At 39.0% G+C, this 24,915-nt stretch overlaps 1 protein-coding gene across 5 annotated transcripts in view; it reads left to right on the forward strand.

Annotated features, from left to right (window-relative positions):
* The window catches only part of TTN (titin), a 274,868-nt gene that overhangs the window by 172,710 nt on the left and 77,243 nt on the right, over positions 1-24,915 (forward strand). For all 5 annotated transcript variants that reach the window (XM_052636390.1, XM_052636391.1, XM_052636392.1 and 2 more), the window contains 42 exons: positions 2,730-2,853; positions 3,572-3,838; positions 5,669-5,766; positions 6,428-6,596; positions 6,704-6,970; positions 7,071-7,337; positions 7,427-7,705; positions 7,794-8,202; positions 8,312-8,436; positions 8,541-8,807; positions 9,563-9,832; positions 9,923-10,225; positions 10,324-10,626; positions 10,907-11,094; positions 11,184-11,298; positions 11,405-11,689; positions 11,784-11,935; positions 12,614-12,761; positions 13,045-13,222; positions 13,517-13,638; positions 13,733-14,020; positions 14,130-14,426; positions 14,547-14,733; positions 15,172-15,287; positions 15,380-15,679; positions 15,794-16,093; positions 16,187-16,292; positions 16,381-16,577; positions 16,661-16,966; positions 17,061-17,339; positions 17,884-18,183; positions 18,285-18,587; positions 18,918-19,280; positions 19,564-19,866; positions 19,997-20,296; positions 20,778-21,074; positions 21,180-21,464; positions 21,555-21,848; positions 22,924-23,223; positions 23,334-23,642; positions 23,731-23,921; positions 24,313-24,742. In XM_052636390.1, the coding sequence (XP_052492350.1) occupies positions 2,730-2,853; positions 3,572-3,838; positions 5,669-5,766; positions 6,428-6,596; positions 6,704-6,970; positions 7,071-7,337; positions 7,427-7,705; positions 7,794-8,202; positions 8,312-8,436; positions 8,541-8,807; positions 9,563-9,832; positions 9,923-10,225; positions 10,324-10,626; positions 10,907-11,094; positions 11,184-11,298; positions 11,405-11,689; positions 11,784-11,935; positions 12,614-12,761; positions 13,045-13,222; positions 13,517-13,638; positions 13,733-14,020; positions 14,130-14,426; positions 14,547-14,733; positions 15,172-15,287; positions 15,380-15,679; positions 15,794-16,093; positions 16,187-16,292; positions 16,381-16,577; positions 16,661-16,966; positions 17,061-17,339; positions 17,884-18,183; positions 18,285-18,587; positions 18,918-19,280; positions 19,564-19,866; positions 19,997-20,296; positions 20,778-21,074; positions 21,180-21,464; positions 21,555-21,848; positions 22,924-23,223; positions 23,334-23,642; positions 23,731-23,921; positions 24,313-24,742 (10,387 nt within the window). The remainder of the gene's footprint in view (positions 1-2,729; positions 2,854-3,571; positions 3,839-5,668; positions 5,767-6,427; positions 6,597-6,703; positions 6,971-7,070; positions 7,338-7,426; positions 7,706-7,793; positions 8,203-8,311; positions 8,437-8,540; positions 8,808-9,562; positions 9,833-9,922; positions 10,226-10,323; positions 10,627-10,906; positions 11,095-11,183; positions 11,299-11,404; positions 11,690-11,783; positions 11,936-12,613; positions 12,762-13,044; positions 13,223-13,516; positions 13,639-13,732; positions 14,021-14,129; positions 14,427-14,546; positions 14,734-15,171; positions 15,288-15,379; positions 15,680-15,793; positions 16,094-16,186; positions 16,293-16,380; positions 16,578-16,660; positions 16,967-17,060; positions 17,340-17,883; positions 18,184-18,284; positions 18,588-18,917; positions 19,281-19,563; positions 19,867-19,996; positions 20,297-20,777; positions 21,075-21,179; positions 21,465-21,554; positions 21,849-22,923; positions 23,224-23,333; positions 23,643-23,730; positions 23,922-24,312; positions 24,743-24,915) is intronic.

Raw genomic sequence — 24,915 nt, forward strand, 5'->3', positions numbered from 1 at the left:
TATACAGACAGTAATGACGAGTTGATCTCCTTTGTTACCAAGGATAGAAAAGTCATACATTCCATTTGCAGCAAGAGAATTAAGTTAAATGAGGAAACTGTCCTCACTGTGAGGTTTTCTGTGTATACTGAACTGGGTGATGGAGGCATCTCCACCTTCACGTTTGCTTTTTCAAAATACACATTTGTCCAGTTAAGTGTGGTTTAATTGTTTCATGTCTAAAGGCAGAGCACTGGTTGATTTTTCAAGACCCTTTCATGATTTGAATAAAGGAACACTGAAAATGTTAGTCCCTTCAGCTGTGTCTGACTGTTTGAAACCCCATGAACTGTAGTCAGCCAGGCTCCTCTGTCCATAGAATAGTCCAGGCAAGAATACCGGACTGAGTAGCCATTCCCTTCTCCAGGGGATCTTCCTGACCCAGAGATTAAAACCTGGTCTCCTGCACTACAGGCAGATTCTTTACTGTCTGAGCCACAAGGGACGTCCCAAAGGAACATTGCTTAAAGACAAATGATATTACTCTTTGGCTACTAAATATCTTTAGCTCAAATTAAGAGCTTTTAATTAAAAGATTAGTCTTATTAGTTCTAATGTAAAAACTAGACCATTTTATTTTGAAAAAAATTTTGGAATATAGTTGATTTACAATGTTGTGTTAGTTTCAGGTGTACAGCAATATTTCCTGAGAACCACTGAGCCTAGTTCTTGGTAATAGAATATTCTAGAGTAACCTCAGTGAAATTTCAATGATAAAACCATGTGTCAACAAATAAGATATATCTGTTGGTAGATTAGAATGGGAGATACTTTTTAAAGTAGCCCTAAATCACAGTCGAATTTTTAAATGCACAATTTATATTGAAACATCATCACAGAAACAATCTTTCTCCCATTCAAGCACCATGTCCTTGAATAAGTAGCTGTGTTCCTAGAACATATCTTAATTACTTTCTCCTTTTTATTTTCCCTTATTTTGTTTTGGCTTTCCCAATTATTAAGGTAGTTATTTTAATAGCCCAGCTCTTCATTAAGGAAAAACCTTCATATGAAACTTTATTCCTAACTCTCTTCTTTACACCACCATAATAAACAGTTCTACTGGTAAAAAATTTTACATTATTCTTAACTGTAAGTGAACTCTTAAGCAAAATCAATCTCTATGACAGGGCACAATGTCTTGAGGAATTTGGGATGGGTGAACTATAAGAACCTCCAGTTGTCTTATAATTTACTGTGAGGATAGCTCTGTCTGTAGCCTGATTATCCATTGGCACAAGCCAATTACGCAACCTAATTGCAGCCCATATCAAGCCAGTGTATTCTTTTTGATGATTCATTTTCCTACAGGTGATACCCCTTCAAACCACTTAAGATTGCATTTACAACACTAACATAAATCAAAATACTAACACTGGTGGCAGCCTTTGTCTTCATACTCCAAGATTGCAGCCGCTTCCTGCTTTCACTCGTTCTGAAGTCTCTTTATCCATTTGTGCTTTGTGAACAATCATAGCTCTGTCTGATACCTGCTCTTCCCAGTCATAAGGTGCAAATACATGACTTTCATGTGTGAAATGAAGAGCCAACATCTTCATTTGTGTTTTCTAACAAAATTAAGAGACTGTACAAATTATTTTAATCACATGTTTAACTGGTTTGCAAAATAATTGCTAAATAAATGGGAAGAATTCTAGTTCATTGCAAGGCAAACATCTTGCATTTAGAACATAAGGTTTACTTTCAGCTAACTATATATGATCATTTTTCTCCCTTCCTTTCATGATTTAGCTATTATAAGTTCTTCCTTTATATATGTATGTTCAAACTCAGTAGTAAAATGGAGTCAAATATATATGTATACATATAAATACTTATACACATATAAATTCACCAAGGCGTTTCAACGTAGAAGTCCTCCCTGTAATTATATAAAGGTAACTGCAAACTATAAAAGCCTAAAATTTCCTCAAGATTCCAAACTATTGGTTTAAATTATTTTCAAATATATATATGTGGTACAGATTATTATAAAACATTTTGGAAAGCACTACTTCAAACTCTTTACCTGAATGAACTAAATGCACCTACATATATATATATGTGTGTGTGTGTGTGTGTGTGTGTGTGTGTGTGTGTGTAGAGAGAGAGAGGAATGTTGTTTCATATATTCTTTTTTCTTCCAGTTTTATTGATAAATAATTGACATACAGCACTGTATAAGTTTAAAGTGTACAGCATAATAATTTGGCTTATGTGTATCATGAAATGATTACCACAATGTTTTGTGAGCACCCATTATCTCATATTAAAGATAAAGCAAAAAATTTTGTCCTGTGGTTAAGAACTCTTCGGATTTACCTTCTTAACAACCTTCATATATAACATACAGCGGTGTTAATTGTATCTGTTATGTTGTAGTAGTACATTACATCCCTAGCACTTATTTATCTTTAACAAGAATTTTCTACCTTTTGATCAGTTCATCCAATTAGCCTCTCCCCACCACCCCACCCAGGTAAACAAAGATCTGATCACTTCTATGAGTTTGTTGGGGGTTTTTTGTTTTTGTTTTTGAACTATAATTGACCTATAACACTGTATTTGTTCCTGATACATAACATAGTGATTCTTATTTCTGTAGATTTCAAAATGATCACTGTGATAAATCTAGTTACCATTCATATATCCTTAAACTGAACTTCTTTTTCTTTTTTCTGAAAAACTAGGTGGTTATGCGTTCAGAAGGAAGAGTTCATACACTTACTTTGAGGGATGTAAAGTTAGAAGATGCTGGAGAAGTCCAACTAGTAGCAAAAGATTTCAAAACACAAGCCAAACTCTTTGTGAAAGGTAATAATCACACAGCTTATTTTTTTAAAACATGTCTAATACAGAGTTTCATAAACAATGCCAACTCTTAACTATCTGTATATGGTAAGTACCACCTGGTGGTCATACAGTAAAGTGTCTGCCTGCAATGTGGGAGACCTGGGTTCGATCCCAAGGAGGAAATGGCAACCCACTCCAGTACTCTTGCCTGGAAAATTCCATGGACGGAGGAGCCTGGGAGGCTACACACAATCCATGGGGTTGCAAAGAGTCAGACATGACTGAGTGATTTCACTTCACTTTCCTCCACAGATCTCTCAAATCCACCGAATATCAGAAAGGCTAATTTTACTTTTTGGCCTAACAAAATTAGACCAAAATTTAACTTTAAAAAAAAAAAAAAAGCCAATTTTTGGCTAGAATAGGTCTCACTTCATTTTTCCCTCTCACTGTTTTTATTGCATTCAGTAAACAGTTGGAGGAAATCTCATTATCAATGGGTACCTATCATTCTCTTAACCAAGAGTTGGCTATTATTTCCTTGTTGTTTCATATTCTTTGCTTTTCCTCTGTATATAAAAATAATGATGAAACATCATTATTAGAGGAAAACATCCAGGTGGAATCCAAACTTACAAAGGAAAAGTTAAAAACAGGAAAGCCCTTGAGATACGAGAGGAGAATTGAGGAAGTGCTGAAACTCTTACAGAAGTTTGGCTAATTAGTATGATTCTTTCAGAACCCCCAGTTGAATTCACTAAGCCTCTTGAGGACCAGACGGTCGAAGAGGAAGCCACGGCAGTATTGGAGTGTGAAGTATCCCGAGAAAATGCTAAGGTGAAATGGTTCAAAAACGGGACAGAAATTCTCAAAAGCAAGAAGTATGAGATTGTTGCCGATGGCAGAGTCAGAAAACTTATTATACATGGCTGTACCCCAGAGGATATTAAGACATACACTTGTGATGCTAAGGATTTTAAGACTTCTTGTAACCTGAATGTCGTGCGTAAGTATTCTTACACAGGACTTTTCACTTGTAACTCTTTGATAACAACAACAAAACCACTTTTTGCATGCTCTTCTTGGCCTAACTGCATTTCTTGGAGACTTACATTATTGGTACTGACATAACATGATCTTTTGTGTGTTTAAAAAAAGAACTGTCCTTCTGCTACATCTGGTCTGAGAAGGGCAGAGTGATCACTTTTTGCTATGCTTCTCACAGAGTAATGAGCGGATGTGCTCTTTGTCTATGTGGGGTAAGCCTACTGCAGGAATATCTCAATACAGACGAGGACAATTGAAACTTAAAAAGACAAGAAGGGAGTCAGGAAAAAAAAAAAAAAGGAAAGGAAATGAAAGCAAGTTCCTCTTGGAAGGAAAATGAATTCTCAGGTGTGAGAAACCACTAGAAAAAGGATGAAACTTCAGTTTGAAAAGGTGCATCCCAGAGGTCTGCTGTAGTATGACAAAACCCATTCACATAAAGCTGTCTCTGAAAAGAAGAATGGAAAAGAAGATGGAGTGGAGCCTGGATTGAGCCCTATAAGTGAAGAGAGCACTAATGGTTTTTAGCCTTATTTCTTCCTCTGGTGGAAAATATAACATCTTTTTTCAAAATGCCACATGCTAGCTCATTTTTTTTCACTCATGCATTGGTCGAGCAATAACTTTTTTAGAGTGTCTTTATTTTTGTGCAGTATTTGCTATTTACTCACCTTAAGATATTCAGGCACCCCCACACACACACACACACCCCTACCATGCCTAGTCCATCAAGCTTACCTTCTGCACTCTGCAAACTAGGGTAGTACCTGCCCTAGCATGGAAAAGTTTTATTTTTAAAGAATCAAGCCCGTGTTTTAATTCTTTTGTGGAATTAGAAAAGAATACATTTGCTATTTGGTTTAATTGCTTCCCATCTGTTAACAGCTCATAGTGGCTTTGATTGTGCTTCCATGCATCTTAGTTGGTTTTATTCTTTCCACATTGTGGTTGCTCTACTTTCACTTAAGACAGAATAGCTTCTTGGGTCACCTTCTTCTCTGTCCTCTACTTTGTCTCCACTCTGAGAAGGCTCAGCTACCAATGAGCATATCTTCAAGCCTATTAGCCATCACGTGTGTCCCAGAATCTCACTGATCAAGAAAGGTCATCTTGGGAAGGACTCACAAGGAGCTCTGAAAAAAGAAAAGACATGTTGGCAGCTCTTCAATCCTATAAATCCACCAAGTTAATTCTGGAGATAAATAAAATTATATATATATAAAAGAATCACCCCCTCCCATTCAAAGCTTGTTGCTTAATGAACTTTATGCCTTATATGGGACTTCTTTGAAGCTGACACACACCAAAAAAGCTGAACGTATATGATTTCAATTGCAGACTTATGCCTCTTAGCTGTAGACAAGATTGGCCATAGCCCTTCAAGCTGTACTACCATTGAATTCTTCTAATTTCTCAAAGATTATTCTACCTGCCTTAAATAAGATGATGATTCTTTGCTACTGGTATTTCCTTGGACAATATCAACTTTCAACTCTGGAGAAGTATCAGTGAAGATTTTTCCTTCCAGCTATCATTCAGACGAACTAAGCTGGTGATAGACAGGAAGAATTAGTTGGGCATATAATATGCTACATAATTTTATAAAAACTACAGAGATGTGTAAAAGGCAAAGTATCACAACTGAATGGCAGCTCCAAGTGACTTCCAAATCAGTGGTAGCCTAATATGAAAAAGCCTGCAAAAGACTCACTTTTTCTTAATATGCACTATAGTAATGTCAGAATGAATTTCTAGAAACCTCATTTTGAATTCTGACCTTCTCTTACAGCTCCTCAAGTGGAATTCTTAAGACCACTCACTGACCTTCGAGTTAAAGAAAAAGAAATGGCTCGGTTTGAGTGTGAAATTTCCCGAGAAAACGCCAAGGTCTGTGATTGTGCGGTTGCTAACTTGTGTTCTCCAATAAATTTGTTTACTTTTGGTCAGCCAAAATGAGAAAAAAAGTGAACCAAACCTATCTCTAATCATTTTATTTTTAGATTAATGGTTTTACTCTAGTATGAAAGACATACCTGATTTAATTGTTCTCTTGTTAGTAGTATTCACTTGCTATTACTTGAAAAACACTGGATTTACAATCAGGAGATTTAGATATTATTAATTTGAACCATAGGAAAGAGATTTTTCTTAAGTTAAAAACAATCAAATATCAGCAATTTCATATCTCTCAACTAAATACTCCTGGTAGCCATTAACTACCATAGGAGAGTCAACTTTGAGTCTCAGTTTACACATCTGGAAAACAAAGGAGTTGGTCTGCATGAAATCCAAAGCCCTCTGACTCTACACTTATATGATCCCATTATTTTTAATACCTGATAGTAGTATCGCAGCTGTTCACTTAATAATTTAAGACGTTTATTCTTGTTTTGGGGGGGTTTGGTTATATTTATCACTTTAGTTCTTCTTAATAATATAAAGTCTTACTGACTGCTTTTAGAAGAGCTTAGGATCATAGTTCCTCTCAAGGATATACATGTGAAGGAATAAGAAAACTGATAAAGGTATTTGTTTATCTTAAATAAAGGTTCACTGGTTTAAAGATGGTGCTGAAATTAAAAAGGGCAAAAAATATGACATCATATCTAAGGGAGCAGTCCGCATTCTTGTTATCAACAAATGTCTACTGGATGATGAAGCAGAATATTCCTGTGAAGTAAGGACAGCAAGAACTTCTGGCATGCTGACAGTTCTGGGTAAGAATGAAGTCTTTCTCTGCAGAAGTATATGTGTTGGGCGGGGGGGGGGGGGGGGGGTGGAAATCTCCAGTTTAATTCATTTTTTAAAAAAATTCTTCTTGCAGAAGAAGAAGCTGTCTTTACAAAAAATCTTGCCAACATTGAAGTTAATGAAACAGACACTGTAAAACTGGTTTGTGAGGTCTCCAAGCCTGGAGCAGAAGTAACTTGGTACAAAGGAGATGAAGAGATCATTGAAACAGGAAGATACGAAATACTTACTGATGGACGAAAGAGAATCCTGATCATTCAGAATGCTCACCTGGAAGATGCTGGCAACTACAACTGCCGACTCCCAAGTTCTCGAACCGACGGCAAAGTCAAAGTTCATGGTATGAAAATTACAATGAATGCTATTTTAAGAAAATCATGCTTGTTGCATTTAAGGTACAAATGCTTAAGTTTTCAATATCTTGTAATTTTTCGTTCCAGAACTTGCTGCTGAATTTATCTCAAAGCCTCAAAACCTTGAAATACTTGAAGGAGAAAAGGCTGAATTTGTCTGCTCTATATCAAAGGAAAGCTTTGAAGTCCAGTGGAAGAGAGATGATAAGACTCTTGAATCTGGAGATAAATATGATGTCATCGCTGATGGCAAAAAGAGAGTTCTAGTTGTGAAAGACGCCACATTACAAGATATGGGCACTTATGTAGTCATGGTTGGGGCTGCCAGAGCAGCAGCTCACTTGACTGTAATTGGTAAGTGTGTTTGTGCTTCTTGGATTGACTTACATTTGCATCTACCACTTTGGTCCTTCATACTATAAAGTCTTCCTGATTGCTTTCAGAAAAACTCAGGATCATAGTTCCTCTGAAGGACACCCGTGTGAAGGAACAACAAGAAGCCGTCTTTAACTGTGAGGTCAACACCGAAGGTGCCAAAGCCAAATGGTTCAGAAATGACGAAGCCATATTTGATAGTTCGAAATACGTTATTCTCCAAAAAGACCTGGTCTACACCCTCAGAATTAGAAATGCACGATTAGATGATCAAGCCAACTATAGTGTGTCTCTGACCAATCACAGAGGTGAAAATGTTAAGAGTGCAGCCAATCTAATAGTAGAAGGTAAGTCACTTATTTGACATTAGAGATTTTAAAAATCAATTTCTATTATGAGAACAACTAAAATCCACATTCTTCTTCTTTCCAACAGAGGAAGATCTTAGGATCATTGAACCTCTTAAAGATATTGAAACAATGGAGAAGAAATCTGTCACATTCTGGTGTAAGGTGAACCGGCTCAACGTAACACTGAAGTGGACCAAAAATGGAGAAGAAGTGGCTTTTGACAACCGTGTCTTATATAGAATTGACAAATATAAGCACTCTCTAATCATTAAAGATTGTGGCTTCCCAGATGAGGGTGAATACGTGGTCACTGCAGGACAAGATAAATCTGTTGCTGAGCTTCTCATCATAGAAGCCCCTACAGAATTTGTGGAACACCTTGAAGACCAGACAGTCACTGAGTTTGACGATGCCGTCTTCTCCTGCCAGCTCTCCAGAGAGAAAGCAAATGTAAAATGGTACAGAAATGGGAGAGAAATTAAAGAAGGCAAAAAGTATGTGAGAACATCTCAATCTCTATTTCTTAGCTGTATATACATATACATGTTTGGCAATTTAGTGGTCCTTATAAAAGCTAACCAATAATTCAATCTCTTCTTCTAGATACAAATTTGAAAAAGATGGCAGCATACATAGACTCATTATAAAAGACTGCAGGCTGGATGATGAGTGTGAATATGCTTGTGGAGTAGAAGACAGGAAATCTCGAGCTAGACTTTTTGTGGAAGGTACATATTACATGAAAGGATGATTTTTAATATTAGTACCAGTCTTCAAATGTTGTTAATCCCAATATAAACATGTTTGTATTTATTTCACATTTTCTTTTCAGAAATCCCTGTTGAGATCATCAGACCTCCCCAAGACATCCTTGAAGCCCCTGGTGCTGATGTTGTCTTTTTAGCTGAGCTCAACAAAGATAAGGTGGAAGTCCAGTGGCTCAAAAACAACATGATTATCGTCCAGGGTGACAAACACCAGATGATGAGTGAAGGAAAGATACACAGGCTACAGATTTGCGATATCAAGCCCCGTGACCAGGGTGAATACAGGTTTATTGCCAAAGACAAAGAAGCCAGAGCTAAGCTTGAACTGGCAGGTAAGTCCCTTTCTTTTATCTTCAGATACCCTTACAATACTACAGATACTGTGCTGGTTTCAGATTTCATAGTTAATGAGAAAATGTTTGTGAGACCCTTTTATTCCTATTAAGCCCTGTCCACATGTTAACTATTCGAATTCCTCTTACCACCAAGAGTCTTGCTCTTTACTTACCAAAATCCAGCACAGTTCCTGGCGTGTGGCAGCTGTTCATTAACTCCTAGAATTAACCTATTGGCCTGTGAGTCTCCCCAGCAAACCCAGGCCTAGAGCCAGCCCTGTTCTTTTCTACTTTCCAAGTCCCTGTGGGGCCCCTTAGGTCTGTTCTCATTCTGACCCAGGCTTCTAAGACATCCCTGTAGGTTGACATTTTGAAAAAGCCATTAATACACCTCTTGTACATAAGAACAAGTTTGTCTGATTTATCTTGAACTGAGTATGAGGTGCCTACTCTATATAAAACAAAAAGCATGTTTTATGCACTATATTTAGGGCTGTTATTAACAGCAAAGAATGGAGGTTTTATGGTTTCATGTCATCTTTAATCCTCTGTTCTTCAGAGTCTGATAATTTGTCAAGTAAGCTGTTGAGAACGTGAAGTCAGCTAGTGTTCTTTCCACTGTTAAGTTACTGTGATATGCTTCCAAGGTTATGTAACTAGTATTTGCTGACAAATCCATAGTGAAACAGCTAGGGCATCTCTGGACTATAGTAAAGCACTCAAAAACATTCACATATGATTTTTCTCACTAGCTGCACCTAAAATCAAGACGGCTGACCAAGACCTGGTGGTTGATGTTGGCCAGCCTCTGACGATGGTGGTGCCCTACTATGCCTACCCCAAAGCAGAAGCTGAGTGGTTTAAAGAAAATGAACCCCTCTCTTCAAAAACAGTTGATACCACAGCTGAACAAACTTCCTTCAGAATTTTAGCAGCCAAGAAAGGAGACAAAGGAAGGTATAAAATTGTGCTTCAGAACAAACATGGAAAAGCAGAAGGATTCATCAATTTAAAAGTTATTGGTAAGTCTTTGAGTCACTTGGACTTTACTGGCAAAGCACAACTAAAAATGTGATAATACACTAAAAAAAAATTGTATATGTGAATTTCAGATGTTCCCGGGCCAGTACGTAACTTAGAAGTGACAGAGACATTTGATGGTGAAGTGAGCCTCGCTTGGGAAGAACCACTAAGTGATGGTGGAAGCAAAATCATAGGTTATGTTGTTGAAAGACGTGACATCAAGAGAAAGACGTGGGTTCTGGCCACTGACCGTGCAGACAGCTGTGAGTTTACTGTCACTGGACTACAGAAAGGAGGAGTTGAGTACCTGTTCCGAGTGAGTGCAAGGAACAGAGTTGGCACTGGTGAGCCAGTGGAAACTGACAGTCCTGTAGAAGCAAGGAGTAAATATGGTAAGAAGACTTTTTTAAGTCGATTGAAAAGTAGCTTATCTCTGCTTTTATCCCTGAGATAACTGAAAGCCCATGTTTTCTTCTGTGATGAAATGCAGATGTTCCAGGCCCTCCTCTGAATGTAACAATCACTGATGTGAACAGATTTGGTGTCTCACTGACATGGGAGCCACCAGAGTATGATGGAGGTGCTGAGATCACAAACTACGTCATTGAGTTAAGGGACAAGACTTCTATCAGATGGGAAACTGCCATGACAGTGCGAGCCGAAGACCTGTCTGCAACTGTCACTGATGTGGTGGAAGGACAAGAGTATAGCTTCCGGGTCAGGGCTCAAAACCGAATTGGAGTTGGAAAACCAAGTGCAGCCACACCTTTCATCAAAGTTGCTGATCCGATTGGTAAGTTCATCAAAAAAGGGGAAATAAGTACTCCGCTAAATCAAGAAACTAAGCCTATCAATTAAAATAAATCAAAGTTAATGCAAAGAACATCAGAGACATTTGAACAAAACTGTAGAAATGCAGACTGTGCCTGCTTTTATCCAGTGACTATGGGGATGATCGAAATGATGACTGCATTGTCTTAAGAAATCTGTCACTGAATTAAATGGGGGCTTCCCAGGTAGCACTAGTGGTAAAAGAATTAAATGGCATGCTCCAATTCTTTCTTCCAATCCAGAGAGACCAAGTCCTCCTGTGAACCTAAATGCCTCCGATCAGACTCAGTCCTCAGTTCAGCTCACATGGGAACCTCCTCTGAAAGATGGAGGAGGCCCAATTTTGGGCTATATAATTGAACGATGTGAAGAAGGAAAAGACGATTGGATTCGTTGCAATAAGAAACTTGTCCCTGAACTGACTTACAAGGTAGGGCATGTGTATCTAAAATAAACAGTATATGACTGGGGACTTAAATGTATATATATATTTTTACAAATATTGATTCCTAATTTTAGGTTACTGGATTACAAAAAGGAAATAAGTATTTATATCGCGTATCTGCAGAAAATGAAGCTGGTGTTTCAGATCCGTCTGAAATTCTTGGTCCTCTAACTGCTGATGATGCTGACGGTAAATGGATATTTCATTGTTCGATTTGGGAACAGCACATCGCTTCTTTGGGGGTATTGGGATTTAAATACAGTATTGGAAAGTCATTAATTTTTCTCTTTGGTAGCTGAACCAACAATGGATTTAAGTGCATTTAAAGATGGTCTGGAAGTTATTGTGCCAAATCCCATCAAGATCCTGGTTCCAAGTACAGGCTATCCAAGGCCAACTGCTACCTGGTCTTCTGGAGATAAAGTACTAGAAGCAGGGGACCGGGTGAAAATGAAAACTCTGTCTGCCTACGCCGAGCTTGTCATTTCTCCGAGTGAACGTCCAGACAAGGGCATTTATACACTGAAGTTAGAAAATCGTGCAAAAGCAATTTCTGGGGAGATTGATGTCAATGTAATTGGTAAGGAGCTAACCTTTTATCATATAAGGTGATTTGACAGTACTAACAAATATTGGTTCAAGCTATTAATGATTCTGACTGAATTTTTTTTCAGCTCGCCCAAGTGCACCCAAAGAACTGAAATTTGGTGATATAACCAGGGACTCAGTACATTTGACTTGGGAACCACCAGAAGACGATGGAGGAAGTCCATTAACTGGATATGTTATTGAAAAGCGTGAAGTCAGCCGGAAAACATGGACCAAAGTGAGTTTTGAGCAGCAATGCACCAACTCCAGAAAAGAGAATGGGGGAAATCGTGAGATGCCTTGCAGAGTTAAATGTTTTTACCTTGACACTGCTGAAAAAGTACCTCAATCTTTTTAAAATGTATTGATGCTAATGCTTCCTGAGGTAGTTCAACCAAGATTTGGTGTAATTGCCTCGTTCTATGAGCTTTACCAGATCTTCAACTAAGTTTGTAAAGAAAAAAAATAAAGCAAAACCTACTTATTTACTTAGTACCGGCTTAGTATCCAGTATGTCCTTTTAAAAGGGCTATAAGCCATTCTAAGGACACTAAGTACTGGTCATCTTACTTCTCACTCCACTAGATAACCTTAGTTGGCCTAATCTGCCATTTTCTCTCCCCAGTTTATACCATTACTTTCCTTTAACCTTGATTTATCATACTTCTACTTACCAAGCTGGTAGAAAGAATCAACACCTTATTTGCTGACTTATTAATACATATAAATTATAAAACAATTACACCTTATATTAAGGGTCAAATATTATTTTGTATCTTTCTTTGCAACTTTTTCCTTTATATGAAATTAACACAAGAATCATCCTTAGCATTCAAAACTCTGTTCATGGAAAAACCTTTTGACTTGGGCAGAGAGTTTTGGAAAACAACTAATTAATTGTATTGCTTTGTCCCAGGTTACAGACTCTGTGACTGACCTAGAATTCACAGTTCCTGATCTTCTTCAAGGAAAAGAATATTTATTTAAAGTCTGTGCTCGTAACAAGTGTGGCCCCGGAGAACCTGCATATGTTGATGAACCTGTAAATATGTCAGCTCCTGCAAGTGAGTACATCCTTGATAATTTCTTACCTAACCTCTTGTCACCTGTTTTTATTTTTATTTTTTACTGATTTATTTTTTGGCCACACTTGTGTGGCTTATGGGATTGAACCTAGGTTATAGCAGTAAAAATGTGGAGTCCTAACCCCTGGACCACCAGGGAATTCACACCTGTTTTTGCTTTAGACCTGGAGTTGAAGTTATGGGGGAAAGACACAGGTTGGCAACATAGAGATTTCATAGATGGTCTATCTAAGACTGACTCTCTCTCTTTAAAATGCTATAGCGGTACCTGACCCACCAGAGAATGTTAAGTGGAGAGATCGAACAGCCAAGAGCATCTTCCTAACATGGGATCCACCTAAGCATGATGGTGGCTCACGCATCAAAGGATATATAGTTGAAAAATGTCCACGTGGTTCTGATCGATGGGTTGCCTGTGGAGAACCAGTGGCAGAAACAAAGTAAGTTTTCAAATTATTTGACATAAGAGTAAATATTTACTCTTACTACATGAGCTTTATTTTGGAAAGTCTAAATGTTAAGTTTAGAACTTCTTTGGTGTGCCTGTCTAATTTTTTAAAGTGCTGCTGAACTTACCCTTTAATCAAGATTTCTATTAATTAAAATATTGAAGCAATCCAGAATTAAAGGATAGTATTATACCAGGGGTATTAATTTTGGAAATAATATGAATACTACACAGTGGGACAGATGAAATGCACTAAAGTAAAATATCCTCTTTTATTTTCTGACAGAATGGAAGTGACAGGTCTTGAAGAAGGCCAGTGGTATGCCTACCGTGTGAAGGCCTTGAACAGGCTAGGAGCTAGCAAGCCAAGCAAACCCACAGAAGAAATCCAGGCTATAGACACACAGGGTACTTACTTTAGGTTTTTGCTTTGTTAGTCAAGACTTCTGACTTTAACTCCACCTGAACTTGCTAACATCTTAAATAATCTTTTCCAATTTAGAGGCTCCAGAAATTTTCCTGGATGTGAAGCTCCTCGCGGGTCTCACTGTAAAAGCAGGAACTAAGATTGAACTTCCTGCCACTGTAACCGGCAAACCTGAACCTAAAATAACCTGGACAAAGGCCGATATGCTTCTGAAACAGGACAAAAGAATCACCATTGAAAACGTTCCTAAAAAGTCCACAGTGACAATCATGGATAGTAAGAGAAGTGACACTGGGACGTACATCATCGAGGCTGTGAACGTCTGTGGGCGGGCCACCGCCGTGGTGGAAGTCAACGTCTTAGGTGAGGGAGGTGCTCATTTTAAACACGAGCAAACTCACTCTAGCTACTTTTGAAAATAAAACATGATTTTAAAAGGTGGTTTTTTCTGAGTATGTAATGCCATCCACAGATAAACCCGGACCCCCAGCTGCTTTTGACATCACAGACGTGACCAACGATTCGTGTCTTCTCACATGGAACCCACCACGTGATGATGGTGGATCTAAAATCACAAATTATGTGGTGGAGAGAAGAGCCACTGACAGTGATATGTGGCACAAGCTCTCATCAACTGTCAAGGATACCAAGTTCAAGGCAACCAAGCTAATACCCAATAAAGAATACATCTTTAGAGTTGCTGCAGAAAACATGTATGGTGTTGGTGAGCCAGTCCAGGCCACTCCAATAACAGCCAAGTTTCCGTTTGGTAAGTTTCTCAGTAACCAGTTAGTTTAAAGAAAAAATAAAGGATACTTATGTTAAATGTATATTTAGTTGTCATATTTGTATAAAGGCTATATAACCCATACAATTATCCTGTCTGTAGATTCGCCTGGACCTCCAACTCGCCTAGAACCTTCTGACATCACTAAAGATGCAGTGACCCTCACATGGTGTGAGCCAGATGACGATGGTGGCAGCCCCATCACAGGATACTGGGTTGAACGATTAGATCCTGAAAGTGATAAATGGGTTAGATGCAATAAGATGCCAATAAAGGACACCACATACAGGTACGCCCAAGCTCTCCATCACAATGTTAAAATAAAATTTTCATTCTTTAGCATTCCTTTTGAATATATCTGATTATATATTACTATAAAATTTTTAATTATTTTTACTTTTCTATTACCACATAATTTCAAAAAAGACATAAATTCCGTTGAAGGACACATTTAATTTCTTACCATAAAATATCAACTTTATGGAAGTTCCAAAGTGTTTGGTCCTCCAGTATATTAATGATTATTATTATAGATATTATAATTAGATTGGTACATGTGACCAAATCTTGTGTGTGATCATGAAAAGGCAATTTTTAATTTATATTGAAATATTTTCATTTAAATTGCCAAACCAATTTTTAAATAAATTACCTTCTTCTGTGTGAAATAAATAGAATTTTCTGCTTTTCATCATGGTATTCAACTCACACTTTGTTCCTAATTCAGAGTGAAAGGTCTCACAAATAAGAAAAAATACCGATTCCGTGTGCTGGCTGAAAATCCTGCTGGACCTGGAAAACCAAGCAAATCAACTGAGCCAATCTTAATAAAGGATGCCATAGGTATGATTCATTTATTTTCTGTGATTGTTTTGAAGCTTATATTAATTCCTTTTGACAAACCTAAATAATGATTTCATTTCATTGGCTTGCAGACCCTCCATGGCCCCCTGGAAAACCAGTTGTGAAAGATATAGGCAGAACATCATTAATGCTGAACTGGACAAAGCCAGAACATGATGGAGGGGCAAAGATAGATTCTTATGTCATTGAAATGCTAAAGACTGGCACGGAGGACTGGGTCCGAGTGGCTGAAGGGGTTCCCACCACCCAGCATTTGCTCCCAGGTCTCATGGAAGGGCAGGAATACTCATTTCGAGTTAGAGCTGTGAACAAGGCCGGGGAAAGTGAGCCCAGTGAGCCCAGCGACCCTGTGCTTTGCCGGGAGAAGCTCTGTAAGTCACTTTTGATTATTTCATCTTTGCTATCTGGGTTCTTAGTGACTACTAGAAAATTGAGTGCAGACTGAATATTGGACAATAAGAAACTGAGTATTTTTTTTCCTTCAGATCCCCCATCACCACCTCGCTGGCTTGAAGTGATCAATATTACAAAAAATACAGCAGACCTAAAGTGGACAGTTCCTGAGAAAGATGGCGGGTCGCCCATCACCAACTACATTGTGGAAAAGAGAGATGTGAGACGGAAAGGCTGGCAAACAGTGGACACAACTGTAAAGGACACCAAGTGCACAGTGACCCCACTGACAGAGGGCTCATTATACGTGTTTCGAGTTGCTGCAGAAAACGCCATAGGACAGAGTGACTACTGTGAAGTTGAGGACTCTGTCCTGGCCAAAGACACCTTTAGTATGCTCTCTAACTTCATTTTTGTGCCACCATTTAGAGGAGATTGTCACTTTTCTCCCTGGTGTTTCTAACCAACGAAAATTTTGCTTTCAGCCACGCCTGGACCACCCTATGCTCTGGCGGTGGTTGATGTGACGAAAGGACACATTGACCTGAAGTGGGAACCACCTAAAAATGATGGTGGAAGACCAATACAGAGGTAGAATGTTAATTAACTCATAAAGAAAAAATTACATCTGGCTGAAAATTCTTTATTAGTGTTAACAAAATGCTTGTTATTTCAATAGATATGTCATTGAGAAGAAAGAAAAATTAGGTACCCGTTGGGTGAAAGCTGGAAAGACCTCAGGACCTGATTGTCACTTTAGAGTAACTGATGTCATTGAAGGAACAGAGGTCCAGTTTCAGGTTCGGGCAGAGAATGAGGCTGGAGTTGGCCACCCAAGTGAACCAACAGAAATCCTGAAAATTGAAGATCCAACAAGTAAGTAGTGCTTAGTTTACAAAGGATATTGTCCAGAGTTTGATGATGAGATTATGGATGCAAACATTTCACTGTCTTTTAAGGTCCTCCTTCACCTCCTCTTGACCTGCATGTTACTGATGCTGGGAGAAAGCACATTGCCATTGCTTGGAAACCTCCAGAGAAAAATGGTGGAAGTCCTATTATAGGATACCATGTTGAAATGTGTCCAGTAGGCACTGAGAAATGGATGCGAGTTAATTCTCGCCCAATAAAAGACTTGAAATTCAAGGTTGAAGAAGGTGTTGTGCCCGACAAGGAGTATGTGCTGAGAGTGAGAGCTGTCAATGCTGTTGGAGTCAGTGAGCCATCTGAAATCTCTGAAAATGTGGTTGCCAAAGACCCAGACTGTAAGAACACAGTTTTTTTTTACAATTAATAAAGCAAACTTTACTCCTGCATTGCATTTTGACATACGATTTTTTTCCCCCTTTTGGATTACAGGCAAGCCAACAATTGATCTGGAGACTCACGACATTGTTGTCATTGAAGGTGAAAAGTTAAGCATTCCTGTTCCCTTCAGAGCTGTCCCAGTTCCAACTGTTAGTTGGCATAAAGATGGCAAAGAAGTTAAAGCAAGTGACAGATTAACCATGAAGAACGATCACATCTCTGCACACCTCGAAGTGCCCAAGAGTGTCCGTGCCGATGCTGGCATTTACACCATTACCCTAGAGAATAAGCTTGGCTCAGCAACTGCCTCAATCAATGTCAAAGTCATAGGTAATCATTCTTTGATGAAATACCAGCTATGCTTTACATGTTGGGAAAATTGGTTAACTCTGCAGTGCTAGTAGAAATGGCTTCATGAGTTGACTATTTGTAAACTAAATGTCCTTTCAGATTATTTCTTATCACATGAGAAGCAAAGCAATTCTAAAATGAAATTGCTAAACTCTGATTGCATTTGTTTACTTCTGTTGTAATTATTTGCATATGAAAATAGCAATTTGAAAAAGAGATATACCCAAAGAATGTTTAAATAACCAATATTCATTTATTAATTGTATTTTCAAGTTTTCATAGTGTTCTCAACCAGGGGTGGTAACATTTTCTGCCCCTTCCCCCACACATGGTGGTGAATAGCATTTGGAAATTTGGGGGGCCACTTTTGCTTGGAACAAAACTAAGGGGGAGCTACCGACATTTAATAGTTCAGAATCAAGGATGCTAAATGGCCTACCGTGTCCTACACAGAGAAAGTGTGTGCTCTTAATACCCAACCTTTTCGGGTTATAATAATAATTATTATTTTGATTTTTAATAGGCCTACCTGGGCCATGCAGAGATCTTAAAGCAAGTGACGTGACCAAGAGTTCTTGTAAATTAACTTGGGAACCTCCAGAAAATGATGGTGGAAGCCCAATTCTTCATTATGTCCTGGAACGCAGAGAAGCTGGGAGGAGGACGTACATACCAGTCATGTCTGGTGAGAACAAACTGTCTTGGACTGTCAAGGATCTCATACCAAATGGTGAATACTTCTTCCGTGTTAAAGCTGTCAACAAGATTGGTGGAGGCGAATATATTGAACTGAAGAATCCAGTCATTGCTCAAGATCCAAAGCGTAAGTTTGAGTGTGAACATCATAAAGCTAGGAGTTGTGCTTTTTTTTTTTTTAAGAAGATGAGTTTCCCTATATTAACAGGTTTTATTCTTGTACTCCAGAACCCCCTGATCCGCCTGTAGACGTTGAGGTACATAATCCTACAGCTGAGGCAATGACTATTACATGGAAGCCACCTTTGTATGACGGAGGAAGCAAGATAATGGGTTACATCATAGAGAAGATAGCTAAAGGTGAAGAGAGGTGGAAGAGATGCAACGAACACCTGGTCCCAGTCCTGACCTATACTGCAAAAGGCCTTGAAGAGGGAAAGGAATACCAATTCCGTGTGCGAGCAGAAAATGCTGCTGGTATCAGCGAACCCTCTCGGGCCACTCCTCCAACTAAAGCTGTGGATCCTATTGGTAAGTCGTGTTTAATGGGTTAGCCATCTTCCTATCATGAAAGAAATGAGAATAATGTTTTGTAAGACAGGGCTTCCCAGGTGGCTCAGATGGTAAAGTGTCTGCCTGCAATGCGGGAGACCCGGGTTTGGTCCCTAGATCAGGAAGATCCCCTGGAGAAGGAAATGGCAATCCACTCCAGTACTCTTGCCTGGAAAATTCCATGGACGGAGGAGCCTGGTAGGCTACAGACCATGGGGTTGCAAAGAGTCGGACATGACTGAGCGACTTCACTTCACTTCAGACATTTTCATCAGAACTGAAAACAATGATTGCTTTTAATCATTACAGATGCCCCGAAAGTCATTATGAAATCAAGCCTAGAAGTCAGAAGAGGTGATGAAATAGCACTTGATGCAATTATTTCTGGGTCACCTTACCCAACAATTACATGGCTAAAGGATGAAAGTATTATCACACCAGAGGAGATTAAGAAGCGGGTAGAACCCTTGGTTAGGAGAAGGAAGGGTGAAGTTCAAGAAGAACAACCGTTCGTCCTGCCTCTGACACAGCGTCTGAGTATCGACAATAGTAAGAAAGGAGAATCTCAGCTCCGTGTCCGAGATTCTGTCCGACCCGATCATGGACTATTTATGATCAAAGCTGAAAATGACCATGGTATTGCAAAAGCTCCATGTACCGTCTGTGTGCTAGGTAAGTAGGTGAAACTACACTTTCCAATGGAAGGAAGTTAATATAAGAGTTCATGGGGGCAGTTAAAAGAAGTGGGAAATAGCTTCAGTCAGGTGTCCTCATTCCCATTTTCCTCTGGCTATGTCAAAGAAAACTGACGCTGTTATTCATTAGCTAATGTGATATGAAGACAGATGTAGGAAAAACAGAAGTTGATGTCACTGAAGCACATTCAACATTTACATTTTCCATTGCAAGCAGTGCTACAAAACTTTTTAACCACTTCTGTCTTTTAAAATATCAGATATACCAGGACCACCAATCAACTTTGTATTTGAAGATATCAGAAAGACTTCAGTCCTCTGTAAATGGGAGCCACCCCTTGATGATGGTGGCAGTGAAATTTTAAACTACACTTTGGAAAAGAAAGACAAGACAAAACCTGACTCGGAATGGATGGTTGTCACCTCAACGCTTAGGCACTGCAAATATTCAGTGACAAAGTTGATTGAAGGAAAAGAGTATCTCTTCCGTGTAAGAGCTGAAAATAGGTTTGGGCCTGGACCACCGTGTGTTTCAAAGCCATTTATGGCTAAAGATCCATTTGGTAAGGTTCTTTAGCATCTAAACATTGCCTTTTTATCATATGTTGCTATACATTATCCCAGCTTATAAACTTGAATTTTTATGTCATACTAGGGAATTAATTCAAACTTGCCTTTTTAAATTTTAATCAGAACCACCTGATGCACCTGATAAGCCCATTGTGGAAGATGTCACCAGTAACAGTATGCTAGTGACATGGAATGAACCAAAAGATAATGGAAGCCCCATCTTGGGTTACTGGCTTGAAAAACGTGAGGTGAACAGCACACACTGGTCTCGTGTGAACCGAAACCTTCTGAATTCTTTGAAGACCAAGGTAGACGGCCTATTAGAAGGACTCACCTATGTCTTTAGAGTATGTGCTGAAAATGCAGCTGGACCTGGAAAGTTCAGTCCCCCCTCAGACCCCAAAACAGCGCATGATCCAATTGGTAAGTAATTCCTTAATAAGAAAGAGGGTGCCGTGTGGTCACTATAATTAACAGTACTGGTCATGTCTAGTTTTCAAGTTTTGTATGCTTGAAAGTTGTTAAGAGAGTAGATGCTAAATGCTACCAAAAAGTGGGGATTATGTGAGGGGATGGTGGTGTTAACTAACATTTCTGAGGTAATCATTCTGTAATATATACATATATCAACTCATCAGGTTGTACACCTAAAACTTACATGCATTATATGTCAGTAATATCACAAAGCTGGAAAACAAACTAAATACTGGCAGTAACTACAGACATATGTTGAGGTTGCAGTGTAAAGTTATGAACATTCGTATATATACCTTAAAATTTTCACAGAGCAATATTTACCCATATTACATGTAACATACTGTGGGGGGAAAATGGGATCGCATAAGCTACTGCACATTTTCAAACCCTCAGTGAGTTTTGATTTCTGTGTGTGCATTCATTCCAGCTCCACCTGGGCCACCTGTCCCCAGAGTCACTGACACAAGTTCCACGACGATTGAACTGGCCTGGGAACCCCCAGCTTTCAATGGTGGTGGGGAAATTGTTGGCTACTATGTCTATAAGCAGCTGGTTGGCACAAATGAATGGTCCCGCTGCACAGAGAAGATGATCAAGCCCCGTGAGTACACGGTCAGAGAAATCCGAGAGGGTGCCGATTACAAACTTCGAGTGAGTGCCGTCAACGCTGCAGGTGAAGGGCCGCCTGGAGAAACAGAACCTATTACTGTGGCTGAACCACAAGGTACGTAACCAGGGACCTGAATAAGGTGATGGATATTTTCCCAGGGTGAGATTTTTTTCCTCCCCATCTTTCTGGAGCTAATGTATGACTGTTCTCTTTCAACAGAGCCTCCAACTGTGGAACTAGATGTTTCTGTTAAGGGTGGAATACAGATTATGGCTGGGAAGACTCTCAGGATTCCAGCTGTGGTGACTGGCCGTCCAGTGCCAACAAAAGTGTGGACCATCGAAGAAGGCAAGCTGGATGAAGATCGTGTTGAAATAGTGAATGTTGGAACCAAGTCTGAATTAATTATCAAGAATGCATTGAGAAAAGACCATGGCAGATATGTGATTACAGCTACCAATAGCTGTGGTTCCAAATTTGCAGCAACCCGGGTAGAAGTTTTTGGTAAGAAATGTTAACATGGATTTCCATAGGGTTTTCCCTAAGCAATACTATCTTACTACATTGATTTTCTGTTACTGTTTTATTTTTCAGATGTCCCTGGCCCCGTTCTTGACTTGAAACCTGTTGTAACAAACAGAAAAATGTGCCTGCTTAACTGGTCTGATCCAGAAGATGATGGAGGAAGTGACATCACAGGCTTCATTATTGAAAGAAAGGATGCTAAGATGCACACTTGGAGGCAACCAATAGAGACTGAGAGATCTAAATGTGACATCACAGGTCTCCTTGAGGGACAAGAATATATGTTCCGTGTGATTGCCAAGAACAAGTTTGGCTGTGGCCCTCCTGTTGAAATAGGACCAATTCTTGCAGTTGACCCACTAGGTAAAAGAGAAAGTTTTTTGTTTATAAACTGAGTATTGATTGCTTGTAGTTATGTCATTTATGTATGGAGTTTTATGGCTTCAAACTCCCAACAGTCTCCAGATTTATATTTGGAGTAATGAGAAAGGTAAAAACCAAATAACTGCAAGCAACTGTAAGGATGCCATATTTACTGTAATTTCAGTGTAATTTTTGGCATGGTTTTATGTGCTGAAAAACTTAAATCATTGGACCTTAGCACAAATAAAAAGCAACCAAAGCAAATCTCCTTTGACTGGTATGAACAAATATGAAGCCCTAATACTGCACACAGCTGGTAATGCCTGCTGACGTCCCATTCTAGAGAGCAAAGTCTTTGTGGTTCCACAAGAGACAGAGGAATTCTTCCTCCTCCACCACCACCCAAAAAAAGAAACAAAATTACCTTCTCACTGTAACAGCCCATCTCAAAATGTCTGCTGCAGCTCAGGTTGTGCCAGAAAAAAAAACAGAACACAGTTAGACTTAAGACAGTAAAGCTCGGCTTCTGGTTGCAGTAATAGTCAAGAATAGATTGGGTCTAGTTTCACCATTCTGAGTTTATTCGTTCTATTTTATCCTTCAGTACACAAAACTATAGCAGCATCACTTAAATTCTCTTTCCACCCCTAAACCAACACTTGAGGCAACATGGTTCAAAGTGTATTCAGTAGACATATCCATTTTCTGTTAATGAGACAGGAATACTTTGCTCTCAGCTGATCATTCAATCAAAATTTCACAGACAGCCCTCCTAGGTCATTAAAATTAGCTTTCTCAGTGACAGAGGTAAAATATCTAAAATGCTAAATATAAAAAAGCATACATGCACCTCAATTTATTTTTAATCAATAATCTTGACTATAAAGTTTACTAAAAAAAATTCTGCCTATATGAATGCCTTTAATTTTGGTAATTGAGATATTTTGAGGATTTTAAAGACAGATGTAACATTATGCCAATAGAAACCTATTTTTCATGTAATTTGAAGTGAAACGTAATTTCATACATGAATATTTGTCTCATTCTTGTCATTTCAACCTACCTCTGGTTAAAGGTCCTCCAACATCTCCTGAGAGGCTCACATATACAGAAAGGACCAAGTCCACCATCACCCTTGACTGGAAAGAGCCCCGCAGTAATGGCGGCTGCCCCATCCAAGGCTACATCATTGAAAAACGGCGTCATGACAAACCTGACTTTGAAAGAGTTAACAAGCGCCTCTGCCCAACCACATCTTTTCTTGTTGAAGATCTCGATGAACACCAAATGTATGAGTTCCGTGTCAAGGCCGTCAATGAAATTGGTGAAAGTGAACCATCCCTGCCTCTTAATGTGGTCATACAGGATGATGAAGGTGTGGAATACAAACATAATGGTCATTTGAATGCACTTTATCTCACAGGTTGTGTAAACATCCTTATGACTGTGCTATTTTTTTCCCCCCACTTTCCCTTCTCTTTGCAGTGCCTCCAACTATTAAGTTGCGCCTGGCTGTTCGCGGAGACACCATCAAAGTTAAGGCAGGAGAGCCTGTTAACATTCCCGCAGATGTGACAGGCCTTCCAATGCCTAAGATTGAGTGGTCCAAGAATGAAACTGTGATTGAGAAACCCACCGATGCACTTAAGATAACTAAGGAAGAAGTTTCCCGAAGTGAGGCAAAGACTGAGCTTAGCATTCCCAAAGCAATCCGGGAGGACAAAGGCACTTACACGGTGACTGCTTCTAATCGCCTTGGTTCAGTGTTCCGAAATGTTCATGTGGAAGTATATGGTAAGTGATACTCTTTCTTATAAAAGAATGAAATCCAGCATCAGTTTAAGAATTTCCTTCTCAATCTCCTCCATTGGTTCCTTTTCAGATCGTCCGTCCCCACCAAGAAATCTTGCTGTTACTGACATTAAAGCTGAATCTTGCTACCTAACATGGGATGCCCCTCTAGACAATGGTGGCAGTGAGATCACCCATTACATCATTGACAAGCGTGATGCAAGCAGGAAGAAAGCTGAATGGGAAGAAGTTACCAACACTGCTGTAGAGAGGAGATATGGGGTAAACTCTTCTAAGTATTTTCTTATGCACATTAAAAGGACCTGAGCCTGAATAAACACCATTCTAATATGACCTTGGAATTTAATGATTAAACTTAAAACTCCACACAAAAATCCTTAGTTTTTAGCGCCTTGCACATAAGGCCCCTTAGTAATTTCTGTTTGATATACAGATTCTCTTTTACTTGAGAGACAAATTATTAGGTTCAATAAATGTACACATTCTTATTTTAAAAGACTTTCTCCACGTGAGTGTATGTACTCAGATAATTGAGTTTATAGATTTATTTCTTTTTACAGTCTTCCCCTACCAAATGACTTGAATTTTAAATCAAGTGAAAATCAACATAAGTATATGGTTTTTAAGAAATTATTATTCATTTGATTTCTAGATCTGGAAACTTATCCCCAATGGTCAGTACGAGTTCCGAGTTAGGGCAGTGAATAAATATGGAACCAGTGATGAATGCAAATCAGATAAAGTGGTCATTCAAGATCCTTACCGCACTCCTGGACCTCCGGGAAAACCAAAAGTTCTGGAGCGCACCAAAGGGTCGATGCTAGTGAGCTGGACTCCTCCTCTGGACAACGGCGGCTCTCCAATTACTGGTTACTGGCTGGAGAAGAGAGAAGAGGGAGGTGCCTACTGGTCACGTGTTAGCCGAGCACCAATAACCAAAGTGGGCTTGAAAGGCGTGGAATTTAATGTTCCCCGTTTGATTGAAGGTGTTAAATACCAGTTCAGAGCAATGGCAATAAATGCTGCAGGAGTTGGCCCTCCCAGTGAACCATCAGACCCAGAAGTTGCAGGAGATCCCATATGTAAGTAGGCTTCCATCTCTGGAATATATCAAGGACAAAGCCACTAAATAGAAAATTCTGCTCTTAAATTTCTTGTGTTTATTCTATGCCAAGTTATTTTATTTATTAAAATTAAAAATTTCATGCTTATGTAGACTGTCAAAAGTATATATATATATATATATGTGTGTGTA

The sequence above is a fragment of the Budorcas taxicolor genome, chromosome 2 (assembly GCF_023091745.1).
Source record: "Budorcas taxicolor isolate Tak-1 chromosome 2, Takin1.1, whole genome shotgun sequence".
NCBI lineage: Eukaryota > Metazoa > Chordata > Mammalia > Artiodactyla > Bovidae > Budorcas > Budorcas taxicolor.